This window comes from Caretta caretta, chromosome 5 (genome assembly GCF_965140235.1).
Source record: "Caretta caretta isolate rCarCar2 chromosome 5, rCarCar1.hap1, whole genome shotgun sequence".
Taxonomy (NCBI): domain Eukaryota; kingdom Metazoa; phylum Chordata; order Testudines; family Cheloniidae; genus Caretta; species Caretta caretta.
The window spans coordinates 41,573,344-41,597,433 of NC_134210.1; the positions used below are offsets into that span (position 1 = coordinate 41,573,344).

At 41.1% G+C, this 24,090-nt stretch overlaps 1 protein-coding gene across 2 annotated transcripts in view; it reads left to right on the plus strand.

Annotated features, from left to right (window-relative positions):
• Positions 1-226: 226 nt before the first annotated feature.
• The window catches only part of RGS7BP (regulator of G protein signaling 7 binding protein), a 78,584-nt gene continuing 54,720 nt past the window's right edge, over positions 227-24,090 (plus strand). The window contains exons 1-2 of one of the 2 annotated variants that reach the window (XM_048850916.2): positions 227-970; positions 3,711-3,877. In XM_048850916.2, the coding sequence (XP_048706873.1) occupies positions 812-970; positions 3,711-3,877 (326 nt within the window). In that variant the 5' untranslated portion in view covers positions 227-811. The remainder of the gene's footprint in view (positions 971-3,710; positions 3,878-24,090) is intronic. The other variant, XM_048850915.2, reaches the window with a different exon arrangement.

Genomic DNA, 24,090 nt, shown 5'->3' on the forward strand with positions numbered 1-24,090 from the left:
GGACGGGGGTAAGGGGTTTCACTCTGACACGTCTGCTCTCTAATACTAGAGCCGATGAAGTAATACGGCATTGCAAGTGATGCTCTTGGCGGATGGGATTGGGTTAATGTATATATACACTGTAGGGGGAGTTGCACGCATGGATCGCATTAGTATTCCCGCCCTATCAATGTGCCATGTTGCTCACCACGTCAGTCTGCCCGATTCCCTACGTCTAACCAGTCCCACCAAAGGGTTCAGATGGGATCTTGAGCCAGGCGAGCCCTTGGAGACCGGAGCCAGGCGAACGCTTAGAGTCCAGGAAGGCGCCGATCCGCACACACGCGGCCCTTCTCTCCCGCAGGGCCGGGGCGGGGGGATGAAGAAGCTGGCGCCGCCCTGGGAAGACACCAGGAGAGGCAGCCCCAGCAGCAGCAGCGCGGGTTTGGAAGGCTGAATTCCCTCCTGAATGGCAGCTGCCAGCTGCCAGCCCCGGCTGCATCTGCCCGACCTGCAAATCGATGCCGACGGGAGGAGGGCTCAGCGCGCCAGCACGGGGCTGACATGCTGCTGAGCCGGAGAAGTTGACGAGCCCGCTCCCCTTCCTGGCTGGAGTGGGAAGGATGCTGCCGGGCCCCGCGCTCCTGCACGCTGAAGGTGACCAGCCGCCGCTGCCGCATTTCAGTCTGTGACGGGAGAAGTGTGGGGAGAGGAAAGTGACTCTGGATCCCTCCTCGGACTCCTCGTCGCCGAGCCGCTGCCGGTGGGGGGAGAAATTTGCCCGCTCCTGCTGGGATCAGTGCAGCTGCTTTTGCTTGGTGGATGCGTGTGCATGAGTTCTGCACCGAATGGGCGCAAGAAGCGCCCCAGGACCGCCGGCTCTATCTTCCAGATCAGCAAACCCCCCCTGCCCGGCGGGGACGGGGAACGCCGGGGCAGCGGCTCTGAGGGCTCCTACAAAACCCAGAGAGCCCTGGAGGACTGCAAGATGGTGGGTAAAACAAAGGGCTGCTTTTTTTTTTTTTCTTTCCCCCAATGTATTTTCGTAGTTTGCGGTCGTGCCACGCCCCCCCTCCAGCTTGTCTATTCGGATCACTTGCAGCTGCACTATTTTTAAAACTGCAGCCCCTGGTTAAGTTGACACCCTTTCGCCCGAGCCATAATGGCTAAAGACAGACCATGTGCCGCGAGAGGGGGAGAACTGATGGACCCCGCAGATTTTTGACCCTCAACCCCCAAAATTGTATTAGCAAACTAGGAAACAAGGGTAGCAGCGGCTAGAGCACCAAAATAATCCAGATCCACTGCATCCCATTGCAACAGTGCTGCAAAAAAACCGGCTCCGGCACTCCCTGACCCCCCTCCCCCTACACACACACACACATACACCCACGATCCAGCCAAATTTTGGCCCCAACCCGCCCAAATTCTAATGTCTTGCCTAGAAAGATCACAAGTGTAGCTACTCCAACTGCACTAATTAAATCTGTATCCTGATTCATCTCAGCCTAGCAATGCTGCAAAAAGCACGATCTGGCACCTAGATTCTGCTGAAATCTGCCAATTTTGGCCCCAACCCTTTAAAATCCACCACTTAAATAGATAACAAGTAGAGGTGCTTTTAGTATGCCAAAAATATCTGGACTTCCATACACCTTAGCAGAGCAAAATACTAGATTAAGCACCAGGATCTTACTGGATCCATCTAATTTTTTGGCCCCTCAAATGTAAGGGCACAAAATTTCTTCACTAAGGTAGTCACTCTTAGTATGCCCTAAATATTTGGACCCCAGCAAAACAGCAGCACAACGTCCTGTCCCTGGCACCTGAATCCAGCTGGACCTCAGCAATACTGGGCCCCAACTCTGCAAATTAGAGACTAACTAGAAAACAGGTGGAGTTGATGCTATTTTTCATTAAAAATCTGAACCCTGAATCTCAGCCCTCTATCACTGGAACATGTACTGGGGTATCTGGATCCTGCCAGATCCTGACAATTTTTGGCCCTAATACTCCAAATTCAAATGTCTAAGTAGAGGGGGAAATGTAGCACCTCTGAGTGCACCAAAAAAGTCCAGACCCTATTGCAAGCTGTCACGGCAGCACTATAAATACATATATCTAGCAATGTTTTTTCATTCTAATCCCCCAAATTTGAACATCTTAACAGAGAAGAAGTGGAATTGGAGAAGCTGCACTATTTAGCTAGTAGAATGTTTAGATTTGAGATTAAAAAAACAAAAGTTTGGGACCAAAAATTGCTGAGACCCAGCAGGATCCAGGTGCTGAATCCAGCTTTTTGTGCTATTGCTGTTCCCAGATGTACAAGGATCCGCATTTTCTGGTGGCATAGTAGCAGCTACCATTGCATTCTATTTAGGAAGTGGCTTTGGGGTGATAACTGCCAACATTTGGCCGTCTTCACCAGAATCCAGGTGTCAGGTTTTGATGGAACTTTGTACCACAATGGATTGAGGTCCAGATTTGTTTTTTTATTAATTTATTGTTATTATTATTATTTTGTGCACTAGCATCTACACTTGTTCTCCTCTTAGGCCATGGAACTTGGGGACTTGAGGCCAAATTTAGCAGGATCCACGTGTTGCATCTGTTTTTTAGCAGATGTATGAGGATGCATGATTGTTTTGGTGCACTAGACGAGCTAAACCGGTTCTCTTATTCATGCTAGGGAATTTGGGGAGGAAGGGACAAAATTGGCAGGATCCAGGTGTGGGAGACGGGTTTTTATAGCACCCTTGCACAGGGATGCATTGGGCCCAGCCCAGAATTTCTTGGTGCAATATGAGCAGCTACCCTTGCTCTCTATTTAGGCATTAGAATTTGCGGGTTGTCTCAAAAATTTGGCTGGATCTGGTAGGATCCAGGTAAATCCATTTTTTTACGTCCTTCTTCCCCACTACAAGTGGCCTTTATTCATGCTTTTATCTCTTGCAGATCATGACTGCATTCAAAGTCAACATATATTTTGTTTCTTTGAAATAAAAAGAACGCACATTGTAGATTAATGGAACAAAATAATAATTTTTCCAATGCTGTGAATGTAAAGATTTATCCAATAGTGTCCAAATGTGTCTGCTAGTGTGATGCCGGGTTACAGTATTTCTGTGGCAAGGCTGAGAGGTTTATCTATTTCTTTGTCTGTTTATTTCACACTGGCCAAAGTGCTTTCTGGAATACTAAGTGGAAAGTGCCTTTCGAGTACATCTTATCAGCCAACAACTTCAGATCAATTTCAAGTCTGAAATCTGGGTTAGAGGTCAGTGACAGGAAGGAAATCATTACAAAATAAATTAGCAAAGACTTCAGCGTATAAATGAATGGTACTTTCCACTCCATAAATGTGTTGCTAATCAGAAACCAGAGGGAGTGAAGGGAATCATCTCTGGAGACATTTTTGTCTTTCATTATGATAAAAAATAATCTCTTGCTATCAGGAGAAGAAAAGCCGTTATTTATGTCTGCATAATATTTAAGATTAACTACCCGAACACGTTCAGAGGTTTAGTTGGAATATTACTTTCCTGCAAGAGAACATGTACACATAAGGTAGCTCACATGAAGGCCCCACCCATTTACTAAATGTTAAGGACTTGATCCCATTCTCTGTGAAGTCAATAGGAGCAGGCCTTGAAATAGGAACGTTTTTATAAATGCCCCATTATTTTATCAATTAGTTAAATGTTTCATGTAAGTAAAAATCTGTTTTTCAGCTTGTTCAGGAGTTCAATACCCTGGTGGCTCTATACCGGGAGTTAGTCATTTCCATTGGGGACGTCTCCGTCAGTTGTCCGTCTCTAAATGCTGAAATGCAAAAGACTAGAACCAAAGGATGTGAGATGGCCTATCAGGCGCACCAAAAACTAGCAGCAATCTCTGGGTAAGAGTCTTCTTAGATTTCTTCCATTCAAGCAAGTACCTTCATAATATTCAAGTTTCTGGTTGCTAAACAGTATTTCAATGGAGCTTTGGGCAAAGGCACCAAACTGTTATACTACAGTCTATGCAGACTCCATTGTTAGGATTTAAATTAAGAGATGTATGGTCTTGGAGTTTATGGAATGTACAAATCCTTATCACAGCATCATTATGGGCCAAATCATACTGATGATAGTATCCTATTCATTTCATTGTGACTTTTCTGTAAAGTGAGAAGGGTTTGACACAACACAAAATGATCAAAAGGATATAATCCGTGGTTGAGCTTCCAGGGTGAAATTCCATGGACCTGATCCTGCAGTCCTAACACAGTGGGAGTGTTACATGACTAAAGACTGTGGGAACAGGCCTTAATATGGTTTTATAAATAGCTAAATAGCCTTTGCAGGGAGAGAAATCACCAATTTGATCACTAAGCCACTCAGAAGTATTAAAATGGCACACCGCTCAGAACTCATGTAAGGGGAATTCTTACATTTCTTAAAACACTTTTTTTTTGCCCTGCTAAAATTTATCTCATTTTAGAGGCTAAGGTAACAGACTATGGGAAAAATTTTCAAGAGACCAGCATCCCTTTTGCAGCTGCAATTTACATTTGTAAAATTTACACCTGCAACTGAACTTGCGGTGCAGGTATTTAGAGGTGCTAATACTCTGCTTTACACCTACACTAAACTTCTGCCCTTATGGCTATTTACCCCTAGATCAGCAGTTCCCCAAAGTTTATCCTAGCATGGATCACATCTTAAAGGAAATATTGTCTTGTGGACCATCTCCTGTCTCATTTGCTACTGTGTGACATCCCTGTGGGAACTACAGCTGTTGCTTACATCAAAAAGACATAGAGGGGAAATATTTGTATTTTCAGTTCTCTTTAATGTAATGAGTATTTTGTCCTTTTTGGAAAAAAAAGTTAATCACAACATCTCTTCATTTAGTCTTCCCTTCACATCTGTTCTGTTTCTCTCAGCTGAAAACAAGGATGAGAAAAACCAAGCTCTCTACAGACCACCAGCAAGTGCTCCTCAGACCATAAGTGGTCCACAGACCACAATTTTAGGAGCTATTGCCTTAGAGATTTTAAGTTTGGATCCTGCAAGTTGCCTAGTGCCTCCTGTGATTTAAAGGACCGCCTTGTTGTCCACCAACTTCAGTGGGACTTGAACTAACTCAGCATCTTGCAGGATCAAGCCCTTGAAGTGGGACATACTTTAAAATACATAGAACTTAAACATAAATCATTTCCATAATTTACATCTGTATTCACCTGTCACATATACCTATATTTAATCATCTTTCTTATGTTTGCTAACTCTCATCTATTTGTATTGATATGAGGGCTACAGCCTCCCAGACCATCTTTCCCTATTTGAGTCTGCAGTAAAGCTATATTACTAAATTTGTGACATCACATCCTTGTCACGGGAACTGAATGTGTCATCACAAACTCAGGATTATGGCTCATTACAGGATAAACGAAGAGAAAAAGTTGCACTCTCCAATAAGGGTAAAATCCCCCCCCACCTTCATAAAGCCTGAGTATTTGGGTTCTGTGGAGGTGAAATCCACTTGCCAATTAGTGGTTGCTGCATAGCACTCCTGCTTCTGCTGTTTCAGACTATAAACTGTAGTAGCTGCCCCCAGTACGTCAACATCAGCCGTGCAGGGTATTAGGGCCACTGCATCAACATAAATGTATATCTCCCTTAGCTCGCCATAGCCTTCTGTGCCTGCCTGTGAAGATCCAACATGGAGATGCTTTCTGTGACACACAGATGATGCATGGAGATTCCTGTGTGGCTGCTCTGCCCATGATTTCCCCAAGCTAGCCCCTATTGGGCTTAACTGAGATGGAGAGCCTTTTATTGGCCTTCTATACCACTGGTGAATCTCACTCCAAAACCAAAACAGAAAAAACACAGTGCTTTTGGTATAATTTTCTTCTTTTTTCAGATTTGATTTTGTGCAAAATTCTCTTTTAAATAGACACTGTTCACTCCAATTTGTTTCCCAAGCAAAAGACAAACTCTTACAAAACCTAGGTCTGACCGCACTAAAAATTCAACCCCCCCCAAAATAGCTACTATTTTAAAAATTCATTCCATTTAGGTGTAATAACAAAGGTAAGGAAATATGCTTGTTTCAAAAGATATGATTTTAACATGTTCATGTCTCAGATAGAAATCTGATGCAGTCACAGAGATGTCCTGCAAGTGCTATGAAATTGACATTGTAACTCATCTAAGACTGTATTAAACAACTGTAAATAATGTGATATCCATAACAACTGGTAAGTATTAAAAACCCAACAGTTCACTGTACATTGCTTATTTTGTCCAGTAGGCACTTCACAAGATGTGCTTCGCATGCTTAACCTCCTTCACCTGAATAATGAGAGCAACAGGGAGAGCCAAATTAACTTGTTTTATGCAGTGTTTGAGGACTGGATTAAGAGGGCCAGGTCAGGGAAGGGTGGAGATGGGGATACAATGAGGATTCAGAGTGGGAAAGAAATAGAGATGGCAACAGACATGGCGTATTGGTCCCTAATTCTGTAAGAAGAATGATGTATTGAACATGGGTTGGGGTCTGGACTGAGATAGGAGAAGACAGACTGGAGGGGGAAACACATTCGGGATGGTAACAGAATAGAAAGGAAAGAAGCGGGAGTAGAGATTTTTGAGGACTAGAATGCACTGGTCAGGAGGCAGCAGCACAAGGAGAGGCAGGATTGGGATGAAACATGGGAGGATAAAAAGTTAGAGCAGGAAATAAATGGACAGGAATGAGTGGGGAACAGGAAGAGATGGCATCCGTTGTGGAGGGGCGGGAAAGGGGCATCTGAGGAGGAGGGCAGTTAGCAAAGGAAAGGGAGGGACAGGTGTCTTCTGTAGCCTTTAAAAGTAAATGAGCGCGAGAGAGAGAGACATAAGAAGAAAGACAAAAAACAAGACAGCAGGAAAAGTGCTGCTTTGACATTGAGTTTGTTGTGAGGACACAGCCCCCACATTGATTTTAATACCAAGAAAAATGTCTAACATTGCCTCTTTGGCAGTTAGTGCCACTTAAAATATATTGTAGTTAAAGGAATAAGAAACAGCTGAAAATATTAAGTAGCCATAAACATGTTTAATCAAAAATGCACGTTCTCTGTTCATACACTGAATATCACGGGAGTCTCTGTGTACTGCACGTATAGTTCCCGAAAATTCTGATACAGCATCCAAAGTTACAGTAGTCAGCTGGGGAAAGCCACCTTCCCAACTCTCTCGCCTTCTCTTATGGACCTGGTGTAGGGGTTCACACGAGAGAGGGTGGAGACTGGTCAGGTCAGGAGTGAGGAGCGAGCAGACAAAAGCAGAGCCAGAGCTAGTGTAGAGCCAGAGATGGACTATGGGAATTCTCCATTTTTCTGGATGGAGCCCGCTGGGCTATCACATGGAAGCACAGCACCACAGCATAAAGATGTGGGAGGAACTCCATAGTAGACTCCTCAGGAACACGGCTGCAGTGTCCCCAGCCTGCAGGTGTTCCTTTGAGAGGGGATAATGCAGTCCTGGCCCGATATTAATTTGGCCGCTCCTGGAATGTTCCATACTCAGAAAATGCTTCAGATAAAATAATGCTCTTTACACTACGAAATCTTTAAAAACCTTACAGGGCAGTACAAAGAAATTCAATTTAGTTTCTTGTGAAAAAGCACTCTAACTCCATTGTAATGGTGTAACAAGAGCCTAAACGCAATTACACCCTTATATTAAGTTGCTTGCTTATATATTTTTGTTGTTGAAACATGTTTCTCTGAAGTTCCCATAAATAAGCAGGTAGTGTATGAAGTAATATATTGATGTTGCCTCACACCAACACTATTATGACTTTTGGGGAATAACAAATATAAATTAAAACATTTTGAAGTAGAAACATTCCAACTTTATATCTTCATTTTGCAGCAATGGATAGGCAAGGAAATCCTTTCTGATGGTGCTCATGCCTTACCACTTGAGCTCAAATCCTGCTCACCTTACTCCCACAAGAATCCCATTAACTTTAAAGAGACTATTTTCAAGAATAAGATGAATAGGATTTGGCTCTTGAGCTGAATTATTGCAGGTTATTATGGTATCAGAACCTAGAATTTCAATAGAATTCTACTTCATATTATATGTGCGTGTAGGATCACAGGTTATGGTCAAAGGAGCAGAGACTACAGCAGCAATAGAAAATGAGTCAGCAAGATTTTCTTTAAAGGTAGAGTTCAGAGGAAGATTTAAAAATGGGAAAGACATCTGGATGAGGATGAAGGAGAAAGTACTGAGGAGATACAGTTCTTTTTTGGGAGAGGATCTGGTCTATAGGAAAGTAAGGGACTGGGCAGGGGCAGTGATTGGCAAGGGAGCTGTGAGTGGAGAGCTGGGTTTGTGGGCAAAGTACATTATTGTTTTGGGGCACAAACAAGGAGAGCGAGAGAACTCAGGGCTGGAGTTTCAAACACATTTATGCACCACTGCACACACACTTTTTTGCAACTGCCTATTTATATACTCAGATATGCATGTATAATTCATATGCTGTGTGTGCACATAGCTAACTAAACATCTAACTGGCCATGTCTATGTACTAATGGATGGTTTACTGTGAATATTGGCTCATTTTGCATGGAAGTTGGTCATGCAAACATGTGTGCACGCATGCAGTTGTGTGCATCTAACTTTGAAAACCTGGACTCTCTGTTCAGACACAGAGCTGTATTTTTGAGGGATTATCCAGACTTTACAGAACTGCACAAAACCTTTGGCTATTTCCTGCTTGATGTTATATTTTTAGTAACCTGTAAAATTACTCAAGGTTTGCTTCCAGAGACCTTGATAATATAATTGAGTATCCTAGTGGGTCTCTTGATAGAGAGCCAGTAATAGTTAAGTGATTATGTAACAGTACAAGGAAAAGTTCCCATCAAATGGTTATGGTGCCATTATAAGCTATAGCAGTGAATCTTGTTGTGAGAATTCCAAGACAAAGTTTCCTTATATTACACTATAGTATATTTATTTTTATAACAAAATCATTGCAAATACTAAGGCAGCATAGCTTAAAAAAAAATCATAAACACTCAGGAAGTACAAAAGTTAAGGCTCCCACAGCTTTACTTTGGCCACATTACATTCCACTCCTGACATCACACAAAAACACTGAATATGGTCTTGCTTGAACTATGTAATATTTATTCAATTTTATTGTTGTTTTTTCCTGGTGGTTTTCAATACATTTATATTGTTTTCTGGACCAACAGAGGATCACTCCTCTCTGGCTTATTTAATACCCAGAAATTGCCATGGCTGTAACAAAAAGCTGAATTCAAACCCATTTGTGGTTGTGTTTTTATTAAAATTTCTATGAACTTCCCCAAATCAAAGTTTTCTAAAGCAAACAAACAAATAAATAAATTGTATCTTGGTCCAAATATTGCACATGTTGAAAAAGCCAAGTTTAAAAAAAAAAGGACAATTCAGACCTGTAACCACGTGAGAGCTATATTAAGACAGACATAATAGAAAAAGTTTTAACCGTTTCACTTGTGAAATTAAAGAAGGCACTGCAAGAATAAGGATGGCTCAGCAGAAACATAACACGCAACAGTCAGTAAGGGCTGGTCAGCAGGAGAGAATTTTTATAATCATGAGTCAAAGTGAGGTAATGTAAGCAAAAGAACAACAAACCAAAGCTCTCAGCACACAGAACGTGAACCTCTACCCTCCCTGACTCTTTTCACTGCAGCTGCCATTTCAGTCCTTTCCCAGAGCACTCGTACAAGGGGAGAGTGATGCTGGCATTAATTCCTTGAGTCTTGGGGACCAAGTGGTGCCCCTGTATCCTGCCATGGTTTATGGCTGGGGTATTTTTAGGGCCAAGCTTGCCTTTTGCTATCTTAGCTTTTTCACATAGGAAATGTTTGGGATCAGAGATAATTTAACTATTGAGTTCAATAGGACTTTACCTTGCTGTAACAGAATCTGGCCCATTATGTATGTATAATTTTAATTAAATAGAAAAAAAAGTGGTAAGAGAAAAGGCCTTAAATGAATTTTCAGTGCAGTGTTTTATTATAGTAAATGGTATATCTAAGGACTCAGCTATTCCTACATTAATCTGCTATTGCCCAAGTATTGCAAAGGTTTTTAGAACAGCAGAAGGGTGGAATTTTATGGTGGATCTGACTAAAAACAACAAATATCTGGGCTTCTGCGCTGCAGCTTCTACTACCCTAAATTATGTGGAGTAATACCTTACTTGGCAAGAAGTCCTATTTATTTTATAAGGACTAATCACTGAATAAGATACTATTAAACATGAGTGAAGGTAGCAAAATCCAGCTCCAAATGAACAAGAGCTTGCAAGATCTAGCCCATGTTTGTTATAAACATTCCCATTCCATCATAAATAAGGCATGATATACAATGTGTGTGTGCGCGAATGCATGTGCAACTTCTGTTAACATTTACTATAGCCCCCTTAAACTCTTACAAAAAATCTGTTATTTAGTGGGAGTACAGAACATTATGGAGCCACATTCTAATTTCATTTGCACCATTTTAAATGTGGAGGTTCACTGATTTCTCACTTATGGAATTACTCCAGATTTATACTGCCATAGCAGAGATCAAAACTTGGCCCACAGCAACTGAAGTCACCAAAATACACTGTGTTTGACCACTGTATATTTAAAAATGATGTAAAGGGACATGGCCAATGTGTAAGCTAGTCAATTAAAAAAAGACGTAAAAATCGTTTCAGTAATTACACATCTCCTCGCATCCCTTTCCTGACTTTTGCTGTTTGACAATCAGGTTTTCCTATTTAATAAAATGTTTTTCTCTTCCCTGTTGCTGTGTGATAGATCCATACAAAGAACAGAAAAATATAACAAAGGTTGCGTTTCACCCTTGTGAAGAGAGCCAGCCTCAGTCTATGCACCAATTAAGTACCAGTTAAGCCCTCAAAAAAAGACTTACATGGCTCATAAGAGTTATCATTTATTTTTTGCATTACTCTAGTGCCTAGAAAGCCAATCAAGATCATGTGCCACTGTGCTAGGCACTATACAAACATATAGTAAGAGACAGTCCCTGCCCCAAAAGGATTTCATTATAACTCAATGAACCAATTTCATCTCTGGTGCAACTATGTGAAGGTCTGTGGAGTTTCACCAAGGACGAATCTGACCTGGTGTGCTGGCAAATGCACAAAAGATCAAATTTATCCCCAGCAGAAAACCAGCACATGACCCAGGTACCATTTAAGCCCTGTTTTGAGCACTTAAGTGGATCGTTAGCCTTTGCTGCCCCTCTGCACAGGGTTGCATATGCTGGGTTGCAGCAAATAAAAACCTTAACTAATTGCTTGATTTTGTTATAGCATATTATTGATTTGTTTTAGATAAGAACATTCAAATCCTAAATTTTAAATTCTTAGGAAACTGGATTCTTAAAAACCATCAGTCAGATTCTGCCTTACTTCATTAATAGTTCCATCGATTTCAGTGGGATTTCTTGTGGAGTGAGATACTATTCAGGGTGAATAAAGGTGCCAGAATTTGACCCACAATTATGTATAATGGAAGTACTGGGTGGAGCACTAGTTTCTAAGGTGCCTTTTATTGATTACTTTATATAGCTTCTCAGGTGCAAGATTATTTTGAAATAAAGGCACCTGTTGGATCAAAGCACATGCAGATACATTCAGCAGAAAAGTAAAAACAGCAGCAGAATGCATAACAGTGAGTTTAACCTGTGACTGCACCCTCAGATAAAGTATAAAGGAGGCATACTCAAGCTTACTTAGAACTGTAGAAGAAAACAATTTCTGAATACACTAGTAACCCTATTGCTGTATTCCCCCCACTCCCGAGCAGACTTGATCCTATATTCCGTACATCCCCCAACACCTCATGTGTCCCCAATATTGGAAGTTTGGGATGTTCAAGGAATGCAATATCAGCCCAAAGACAGCTGGAGGAGCCCAGTTATCCTGCCAGTAGTGCACCACTCCCCTTGGTTTCAATGGAAGTTGTCCATGTCAGCTGACGGAATAATCAGGCCTTGAATTTATTAAAATACGAGAAGATTGCATCTCACTTAGTCCATCTGTTTGGGTTTTGTTTATGGTGTACTAATACTGTGACCTCTCTGATTATCAGAGAAAAGAGAACAACAAAATACTTTACAGCAATATGTATACTGGATTCAAAGATGCAAAACCCTATTTTTCAAGGAATCAGTATATACCAGCGGTTCTCAAACTGTGGGATGGGACCCCAAAGTGAGTCATGACCACATCTTAATGGGGTCACCAGGGCTCGCTTAGACTTGCTGGGGCCCATGGCTGAAGCCAAAGCCTGAGCCCCACTGTCCAAGGTCAAAGCTGAAGACCGGGGCCAAAGCCCAAGGGTTTCAGCCCTCAGTGTCGGGGCTCAGGTTACAGGCCTCCTGCCTGGGGCTGAAGCCCTTGGGCTTTACCTCCCTCTCCACCTGGGCTGGTGGGGCTCAGGCAGGCTCAGGGTTCAGTCCCCCCTCCTGGGGTTGTGTAGTAATTTTTGTTGTCAGAAGGGGGGTCGTGGTGCAATGATGTTTGAGAACCCGTGGTATATATAATAAACCACACTCAGAACCAGAAGTCCTTTTAGTCTATTTATTCCACAAATTGCCACATTGAAGAGGAATTTTAATACTGTGGCTTCTTAATGCATGTATTTACTGTCGAACTGAAATAGAACTAGTTCATGTGGATCATTTGTTTAGGCACAATCTGTACAGGAGAATTATGTTTACTATTCGAGCAGGGAAACTGCTGCTCCCCTTAGAAAACTAGTAAGGGCAGGTTTTCAAAACCTTGTGAGAGATTTAGGAACTCAAGTTCCATTGAATGCAACTTAAACCCCTTGGGGGCTTTTAAAAATCTCCCTCTAAATGGAGAAACATGAGGCCCACAATAAGACCCCAAAATCCCACTGATTTCAGTGGGAATTTAGTGTATGCAAGGAACACCTGTGTTCTGATTCATCTTCGTTGAAGTCAGTAGCAAAATTCCCAGTGGGAGCAATGGGAGTAGGATTAGGCTCTGAAAGCAAGAATGGGCCTTAAATTTGTACCTGTTCTCTGTGTTCTTCCAGATTTCTAAATCACCTGCTACTGTCAAACGTGAATGATGTGAAACGTGCCAATAATTGCTATGCTACAATCATGTACTGATTCCTCTTTGTTTCTATGGAGTTTAAAAAAATAAGTGATTTAATTATGGAAAATTAATGAATTATAATACATTTAAATTATATTCTGAATTATCCTTAGACTCACAGTGATATTTCTTTGAGTACGCTTTCACGGAAGGTTTCACAGTAGCAGCTGTGTTAGTCTGTATTTGCAAAAAGAAGAGGAGTACTTGTGGCACCTTAGAGACCAACAAATTTATTTGAGCATAAGCTTTCGTGAGCTACAGCTCACTTCATCGGATGCATGCAGTGGAAAATACAGTGGAGAGATTTATATACATAGAGAACATGAAACAATGGGTGTTACCATACACACTGTAACCAGAGTGATCACTTAAGGTGAGCTATTACCAGCAGGAGAGCATGGGGTGGGGCGGGTGGGACCCTTTTGTAGTGATAATCAAGGTGGGCCATTTCCAGCAGTTGACAAGAACGTCTGAGGAACAGTGGAGGGGGGGGGAATAAACATGGGGAAGTAGTTTTACTTTGTTTAATGACCCATCCACTCCCAGTCTCTATTCAAGCCTAAGTTAATTGTATCCAGTTTGCAAATTAATTCCAATTCAGCAGTCTCTCGTTGGAGTCTGTTTTTGAAGTTTTTTTGTTGAAGTATTGCCACTTTTAGGTCTGTAATCGAGTGACCAGAGAGACTGAAGTGTTCTCCAACTGCTTTTTGAATGTTATAATTCTTGACGTCTGATTTGTGTCCATTGATTCTTTTACATAGAGACTGTCCAGTTTGACCAATGTACATGGCAGAGGGGCATTGCTGGCACATGATGGCATATATCACATTGGTAGATGTGCAGGTGAACGAGCCTCTGATATTGTGGGCTGATGTGATTAGGCCCTATGATGGTGTCCCCTGAATAGATATGTGGACGCAGTTGGCAATGGGCTTTGTTGCAAGGATAGGTTCCTGGGTTAGTGGTTCTGTTGTGTGGTGTGTGGTTGCTGGTGAGTATTTGCTTCAGGTTGGGGGGCTGTCTGTAAGCAAGGACTGGCCTGTCTCCCAAGATCTGTGAGAGTGATGGGTCGTTCTTCAGGATAGGTTGCAGATCTTTGATGATGCATTGGAGAGGTTTTAGTTGGGGGCTGAAGGTGATGGCTAGTGGCGTTCTGTTATTTTCTTTGTCGGGCCTGTCCTGTATTAGGTGACTTCTGGGTACTCTTCTGGCTCTGTCAATCTGTTTCTTCACTTCTTGGACACTATGGTGCTAATAAGCGATGGTCACATAAACACCACCCTGTACCGGAATCCTACTGACAGCTATTCCTACCTACATGCCTCCAGCTTTCATCCAGACCACATCACACGATCCATTGTCTACAGCCAAGCTCTACGATACAACCGCATTTGCTCCAACCCCTCAGAAAGAGACAAACACCTACAAGATCTCTATCAAGCATTCTTACAACTAAAATACCCACCTGCTGAAGTGAAGAAACAGATTGTGCACATCCCTTATGCTGGACCTCTGCACAGGGATGAATTTCAGTCATAATGTTTAATCCTGCAATGCCTACCCAAGGGAGTAGCCCCGTTGACTTCATTGATACTACCCATGATTAGGGATTACTGACGTGAATAAGGGTGGCAAGAGCCAGACATTAATTTGGTTTTTAAAGTTTTAGAGCCAAAATCTGTGAAGTTCTGAGCATCTTATGGTTGGTGCTAAGCATCCCCAAATCCTATTAATGTAAATGGGAGTTGAACTCAATTACCACTTTGCAGGACAGGACAAAGCTCTATATTGTCATAAATCAGGGTTCCCAAAATAATGAGATAAAATTGTGGCAGTCTTTTCATCTGCTTTCTGCTTTTTGAATCTTTAGGATTCTGTTTTCAAGGTTTCCTCCACAACCAGGAGAGCCAGAAACTTACTCTGTTTGTTTAAAGAAAGAAAGATGAGTCTCATTAATCACAAGACCTCAGAAACTGGGGTTTATGAAAAAACACAGAATATTGCAAGACTCATGATAAAATCGTGATTTGCTATCACATAGGGGAAATGGAGTTTAATATGCAGTTGCTACAACGCACAGTTCTTCACATTATGACAGTATATTATGACAGTGTATTAAGTGGCAGTTGTGGGTGCTCCAAGTTACTGAAAGTTAAGACACTTATTTAGGTCCCGAAATTCTGGATTTAGTGCCTAACTGAACATTTTGGCCTCGCTCTGTAATTCTCTAATTCCCGGACTCCAAAGTTTGTGTGTTAAAGAAGGAGACAGCTTATTTCAGATTGCATCAATAGCACTGTATTTCTGCTGCCTAATGGTGTCACCATTTATATTATAAACCCTTACTTAGATGGGTTTGTGATTCTGTCATGAAAATTTGCTCTGGACTAAAGCATGATTTGCAGATGCTCATTTAAACCCTTTTAAAATACAAATTGTGAATGAAATTGATTTAGTCAGTTTTAAGTCACAGGGGAAAAAAAAAACCACAAAAATAATAATTTGTGATTCCAGACGCTTGTAATGGCTAAATTCCAAGAGTGGAATCAAGGGAAGCAATTAATGGAGAAGAAAACAAGGTTATTTACTAAATCTGGCATTCTCAAAATATCTTGCCTCCACAGATTCACCGTTCCTTTGTCCCTATTTGCCTTTGGAGAGTTGCTCTGGGTAGGCTGCTGGATATGGAAGATGCAAAGCATAAATGCCTCCCTCTATAGATTTGTTCTTAACAACTTAAGGCAGGGGTAGTCAATTATTTTTTGTCAAGGTCCAAATTTCTTGGTCAAGGTATAGTCAAGGTCCAGATTCCAGAGAAACATTTTTCACACCACAATAACGCTAATAAGTAAATAAAGAGATTTCACGGTCCGTTCAAAAGTATCTGGTGTTCCAGATTTGGCCCCCAGTCTACCTGTTGACTACCCCTGACTTGAGGTATGTCTCCACTGCAGTCACAGGGTATGATTGCAGCTTGCGTAGACATACCCAAGCTAGCTTTAATCTACCAAGCTCAAGTACTGGTGTCATGAAGCTTGTGCTTCAGCACCGGCTGTACAAGCCCACCCAGAACCCTGGGTAATTAGTTGCACTGCTAGCCCAAGCTGCCATGCTCCACTGCTCTGACACCCAAGCTTAAAGCTAGCTCATTTATGTCTACACAAGCTGCAGTGACACCCCATGACTGTAGCGTAAATATGCCCTGAGTGTGCACGTGCCCAGGCATTCCACTCACTTAGGCTCTGTCTTTTTTCATGGCTCTGAATGTGTTTGACACCCAGAATGTGGAGGTGTATCAGCAATATGTTATGGGGACTCCAGTTATAGGTAAATAAATGTAGCTGAAGCATTACAATAGCAACTCTGAGTATAGGGTTGAAATAGCCATTTGGTTTTAAGCTAGTTCTAGCTAAACAAAACACTTTTAAAATCACAAGTTTGGAGGGGAAAAAGTGACTTACTGACGGGATATGGAAACAAATATATTTTTAAAAACACAACCAAAGTTGGGGTTTAAATTAGGTTGTCAGGGTCCCTTTAACAATGGTGTAGTATCAGAATACACTGATATAGTTAGACAATATATCATGGTTGCAACCTCTATCGTGCTCTCCGTATGCTCTTGTTCACAACCTACCATTGTCTCATTCTGCTCTTCCTTCCAAAAAAATGTCCTTTAGCTCTTAGAGATTAAAAGCTTTTCTGAGCTTTTCTATGAAAGCATTTTTTTTTAGGTGCGCACCTTAAATCTCTATGAAAATCATTCTTTATCCAAAAAAGTTTTTGGAATTGTACTGAGCTTTAGAAAAGAGCTTCCAGAAGAGATGGTTTAGGTGGTAGAAACCAAGCAAGATAAAATAATGTGTTTTCAGCATGTTTAACAGCGAAAGTGTGTTCAGTAGTTAGAACTCAGCACCTTGAGCTGGAACATCTGCGTTTTCTGCCTGGCTCTGCTACTAGTCACTTAGGCCATGATTTTCAAAGGTGGGATAATGATTTTGGGTGCCACAATTTTTGGGTGCCCAACTGGAGACCCTTAAAGCAGTGTTTCCCAAACAGGGAGCCACAAAGCATTCATGGGGGAGCCATCAGGGTTGGGGGTGGGGGAAGGGATTTAATCAATATGCCTACTGTTTTTTTCTTCCTAAATGAGAAACTGTTAAACTAGGCTTAAAAATCAACTGTGTCTTATCCACATATCTGCATCTTATGTTGCTGGTACTGCGGCCAGGCCTGGGAGCCTCTCTGCATCCTGGGCAGAAAACCCTCTGGCGGTGTGGAGGGCAAAGAGAGGCTCCAATGGCCAGCAGCGGCAGCACCAGCAGATAAGGGAAGGGGGCTGAGGGAGAAATAGGTGTGTCTTGTCTTTCTAAAGGAACAGTTTTTACCAAATGCTACGCCTACATGAGCAAACACTCGGCAGCAGAAAATGATGATTTTGATTAAATTAAACAGAAAAGTAGACAATATGATAACAGGTTACATTAGTTTGTATTTTCATGTCTCAGTATTACTGCAGAAAGTCCACAGCCACAATGTGTCATTTGTTTTTGAGTGTAAGTAAATGACAGTGTGAGGCATGGGGAAGTACAGAGACATTTAAAAACCCCAGAATTCATAAACAAGAGCTGCAATTTTTTTCCTTCTGAAAGAAGAAGAATTAAAACAACAAAAAAGTCCCTTCTAGAGAAGCAACTGTTCTTCTAAAAGCTTAGAAGCATCTATTGTTCTGGCCACGGACTTGCAATGCAAACAACCACACCCCAATAAACAAGCACATACTATTGGTGAGATGCTCCTACTTCTAGCTGCCAGTGACATGTAGAATTATGACTAGGGAGCAAGCAGCCATGGCACTGAAAACCATTCCTGTGTCAAATAATACCATCTGCCACCTCACTGATGACTTGTAGAAAACATCCAGGACCAGGTGGTAGAACAAGTTAAGAAAAGTCAATATTTTGCATTGCATCTTGATGAATAGCTAGCATGGCTCAGCTTCTGTGTTATGTGAGATTTGGAAACGCAGGTTCAATAGCTGAAGAATTTTTATTTTGCAAAGAAACCCCAACCTGAACAACTGATGAGGAAATAGTCAAGATCCTCGATAAATGGTCTTAACTGGGGCTGTGCACTGGTGGGGCAGCAGCAAAGACCAGAAAGAACAGGGGGGTTGAAGCATGAGAAAAGTTGCAAAATCCTTGTAACTCTAGTGTCCCTCTTGAATGTAGTGTCCTGAGTTGGTTAAAAAAATGATGGCATTTGGTTGTGGGGAGCCACCAAGTTTTAAAATACCTGTAGGGATGCCTCAGTCGTAAAAAAATTGGGAACCACAGCCTCAAAGAGATTTGACTTTGAGAAAATGCTGAAAAATCAGACCCTTTTAAGAGGTCTCAGGTTTGGCTCTCAAAAATTGAAGTACCCATAATCACGAGTCATCTCTGAAAACCCTCGGCTTTAGTCCACAGCTTTCAATTGTTGGCACCTAAATCCCTATTTAAGCACTTAAATCAAAGGGGCCTGATTTTCATTGTGCTGAGCAACCATAGCTTCTGTTTAGATGCCTAAATATTGATTTGAGACACACACACACACACCCCAAGTTTAAAAATGTTGGGTTTAACCTCTCTCGGTGTTTTAGGTTAATCATCTGTGAGGTGTGTAATAATACAGACCTACCTCCCAGGGGCATTGTGAAAATTATTTAATACTTTTCAATCACATCTCAATCCTTTAAGGAAAATCTTAGTAGCAATACTAAGTACTTCCATTTTGCTGTTATATCGCTTCCTAAATAGGGCAAGTAAAGATGACATTTTTATAATAACCTTTTCCTGAAGCAGCAATTGGGATATATCAGTAGTGAGTGTGTGTGGGGGGGGGTTCCCTGTAAAACAATTGCTACACATTTAGGGCCAAGTACTTGAAGAGCTGAGCATCTCCCATTAAGCTCTCAGTATGTCACAGGATGAAGTCCTTGCTGAGTACAATATTCCCATACAAAACCTTCATTGATAGAGATTTAAATAAATAATACTTTTAAATGGGAAGAGGACCAGATTTTTAAAGGTTTTGAGGCACCAAAAAATGCACATAGGTAGCTGCCTGAATACCTGTAGAATCTAACAGGAAGCAGAATGACTGCAGATATAGTAAATTGCTCTCTAAACAACATAGTCTCCTTTAAATCATAATTTAGGACACTGTATATTTCTGGCATTTCTGTTTTGTCAGGCCGGGACAAGATACAGTTCTCAGAGGACAGCTCTGCTTACAGTAATGGGTTAGCATAATGGTAAGCCAATCAGATTGATTAGCTTCCCCACCTTGTTTTTTATAAACAACTTCAATTTATATAGCGTTTTATCATGCCAGAACATTTTCCTCTGCAGTGTCATTACAGTTCCAGGAATAATAATTTCTAGACAATGTGACTGATGTTGCTTGGCCAGTAGAGGGAGCAAAAAATATTGAGGTAAATTTTTAGTGTGATGCACCAAAGAGTTGCATGATTCATTAATGCTAATAGTTGCATGGCAAAATCCATACTCATATTGTCTAAACCACCCCATTATGGTTTTTTGAATTCAAAAATAGAAGCTAGTGGATTGTGTTGTTTTTGCTTTGATTTCTTATTGATGGCAAGGTTTTTAAAATAACCTTTTGAAGTTAGGAGTACTTTCCTGATCAGAATTATTTAATTTACCAGAAAAGACCTTGGGTTCATTTGCAGCCGATCGAAAAAATTGAATTCCCAACCTGTTGGACATGCCAATATTTCAAAATAGGAACATTTTTTGCAGAACAAAAAGTTCTGAAAAATTTCAATTATGAAATGTCTAAACTTTTTTCAACATTTAAAAAAAATGGTTTCAACATTCCCTGAATCAAAACATTTCATTTCTCGAAAGTAATCTGTATCTGCCTATGCTGCCTTGTGGTCTCTTGGGAGTTGTAGTTTGGGTGCCTCATGCCCATATGGGCCAGGCTCCCTGGCGGTCTACATTTCCCATGATAACCTGCAGTATCTCCCACTGGGTTAGCTGCCAAGTTGCATCATGGTAGAGGTGGTGTGGCTAAAGGGCCGAGCCCATAGAGCAGTAGTTCTCAAACTTTTGTACTGGTGACCCCTTTCACACAGCAAGCCTCTGAGTGCGACCCCCCTCCCCTTATAAATTAAAAACACATTTTTAATATATTTAAACACCATTATAAATGCTAGATGGAAAGCGGGGTTTGGGGTGGAGGCTGACAGCTCGCGACCCCTCATATAATAACCTCATGACTCCCTGAAGGGTCCCAACCCCCAGTTTGAGAACCCCTGCCACAGAGGATAATGGGGACATGAAACTCTAAAACTACAACTCCCATGAGACACCGTAGCAGCATAGGCAGATACAGATACAGATTAATGCAACCTCAAATAAACATTTCATTTCAAAATTTCTGGTGGAATATTTTTTTTTAAATGGCAAAATGTTGATTTTGCAGAAACTGTATCCTCTGTCAGAAAAAAAAACCCAAACACATTTGAACTGACACATCCTAACCACTTTTCTATTATATATAGGTTTTTACATCACATTCATTGCTGCAGTGTCTGAGTGCCTCCCAGTAGTGCATAAGCAATGTGACTTCACCTCTGTCACATACTGTTTGTTTTCTCATCCTCTTCTCAGAGGGAGAGACATGTGGAGGGGACTGTCTTGTTTTGATAAGGTGATGGTGGTGATTGTTAAATATGCCGGTTGCTATATGTTTATATCAGAGAAGGCAGGGTCAATGAAATGTGCCCTGCACTTGAAGCAGAAAGTGCTGAGGTTTGTTCTAGTCCTTAGTTCCTGGGGGGAGTTCATTTCAGTGTTGGATCGGCACCTGAGGAGCTTCCGTCTCCTGCACAAATGAGCTTTACTTTTATTGCTGAGAATTTCATTGTACCGGAAAAGGAAGTTGTCAACCACGGGTCTTCATCCTGGAGCTTTAGATGGTCTTTTAGGTATCCTGAGCCCAGGCCATGGAGCATTTTGATGATAAGGACCAAAACCTTGAACTTGATTCCAAATTCTGTGGGGTCTACTGGATTTAGATCAGCCTGAGAGGCTGGGTTGGCAAGGAACTGGCCCCAGGACCAGATGGGCACAAACAGCATCTTTTTGTCCCTCTATTCCCAGTGCTTTATGGGCCTGATTCGCTAGTGTATTATTCTGATGTCATATCATACATCTCCACTGAAATACAGCCTTGGGCGTAGCTTAGAATCCAGCCCAGTATTTTTAGTTCCTCTTTGCAGAAGGTCATTTTCTGAAACTTTGCTTAAATTTAGAAACTCCATGTTACTAGAACTTTGAGAGTTAGAAGTTCCATTTATATTGGTTCTCTGTTGCTTTCATTCCATTGATTTCAATAGAATTATTCCTTTTATCTCACCAACCCTGTTGTAAATCTGCAAAAAAATTTTAATTTGAAAGTGGATGGGAGAAATAAAACAATCAATACACAGAATACACAGCAGAAAGTGAGAGAATTAGTGACAGTGATTAACAGATAGCTGGAGAGAGAGAGAGGAAAGAAGATCAGTTTGTAAATTTATTAAAATAAGCTTTTTTAAAAAGAATTTCAGATTCTTTCCAAATAACGAACAGCATTAAACTGAATTATTATACCAAACTTCATTGTGTGATACAAATGCAAATGAAAACCACTCACCATTTTGTTTTATTTTAAAATAATAAGTGTAGATAACCACCTTTTGCAGCAACTACTGATGAACATCTAGGGTCATTGTATGACTTTTATAGTTTCTTCAGTAATATTGTTCTATAGGGTCATTCATAATTTATCCTGTCCAGTGGAAGCTTGGCTATCTGTGCCCACTGAGAAGCGGGCAGGATTTGGGGCCATCTGAATGAGAAGTTTGCATTCTCTCTAAGATCCCCGCAGTACCCACACTCTAACACCTTTCCCTAGAAAAGAATGCATATATGTCTACCCTTATCACATTTCCTCAAGCTTATTTTAAGCCCGGGAGCTAACTTTCTTTTTATTTGCTTACCTGTGTGCCTTGGACATTATTAACCTTTGATGTGAAACTTTGTCAAATGCCACTGAAAATCAAAGTGTTTGATAGCCTCTTCTTTTTCTACTTTGCCATTAATATCCTCAAAGAATTCCCAGAAGTCAGTGAAGCATGACCTTCCTCTTCTGCAAGAATGCTGGCTAATTTAATCAGACTGTATTTCTTAAAGTAGCACTATTTGCAAAGCCTTTTCCCTCTCAGCTGGTGGTTGACTAAACTGAGATATACAGTCGGATGTCTCATTGATCTTTCTCAAATAATATCATACTTGCAGTGGGGGGGGGTTGTTTTTAAAAAAGTCAATCTTAAAAAATAAAAAGTCAGCTAAAGGTTTCTCCATTTTTAAGCACTCTTGGATATACAGTATGTTATCTGATCCTGGCATCCGGTATTTTATTGATCCTTCAGTAATTACATTGAGTGTTATTCATTCATTGACACCAATAAGTTATCTTCTGTTAATATGATTTCTCAGCTAGGTAAACTGGCCCTCTTTATTTGTAAATACAGATTAAAAACTAAGGCTGACATTTTCAGAGGTGGTCACGGATTTTGTGTTCCTTATTTTTTGGATAACTGACTTGAAATATCTTATGCCTGATTATCAAAGATGCTGAGTTTCCACAACACTCATTGCACTTTAGAATCAGTGCCACTAGTTTGGCTTTATTTATCTATCTTCTCCTGCAAAAAAATTAGGCAAATGTTTAACCTCATGCACCACACTACTCACGCTGTGTGAAGTTAAATATGCATGAAAAAATCCTTACGGGATTTGAGCCTAAGATTCAATTGTTACACACATATTCAGTTATTTGATGCAATAAATATGTCTGTAAATAAGTAGCAAGCAGACACACAGGCGGGGCAGTCTATCTAAAAAAGGCTTTGTGTGGTGTCTTCCTCCCAAGTGCCTACTCCTTTATAATATTGTGATTATATCACATTTCCCTGGAAGAGCAGAATTTTTTAGTTCAGATTAAAGTTGTGGGTCTGTTGTTGCTTTGTTCTTTTATACGATATCAGTAGGTCTGCTGGGTTTCATTTCTCCTCCAACTGGTTCTGGGATTATCAAATTCAGGCTGTAGTTTATTCCCTATGTACGGTGACCAGATGTCCCAATTTTATAGGAACAGTCCCGCTATTTGGGGCTTTGTTTTATTTAGGTGTCTATAGATGCCCCATCCCCTGTTCTGATTTTTCACACTTGCTATCTGGTCACCCTATCCCGATGTCATATTTCTTGTGTTTAGTCTGGCCCACATCTTAGTTATAAAACCATCGTTTTTAAGCTACAGCAGGGTACCCTATTTCTTTTAATGTGTTTGGTTGCGCATCACTTTGAGGAATGAAATGAATATTTCCCCAATACATAACTGATGAGATTTTTTTAATCTGAGGATTTTTGCAGGCTGATCAGAAATTTCAGATCTGATCACAGCATGCGTGTGAGGGGGACCTACCTGCCTGCAACCTCTCAGGCAGAACCTGTTGGAGTTCACTTTGCCTGATGCAAAGACATTGAAATCCCTGGAAAGACTCCTGCTGACTTCAGTGGGCTTTGGACCAGGCTGTTAATGGCAGCTCTTCACACAGTTGAGTTAACGATAATTAGTGTATAGATGAAATGTGGCTGTTTTCCACTGGGATGTGTTCCAAGATCGTGAGGAGGTGGTGGCATGAGCCACTCCGAGGCTACCTGTGCAAATGTCTTTATGGGATTTTACAGCTCTAATTCCCACCTTTCTTTTAGATGCAGTGATTTGTCTCTTTCTGTGCCATTTAGGGCTGCTTAAAATCCAACGATTAGTCCTTTAATTCTTCCCAGCTGGCTAAACCTTCTCAAT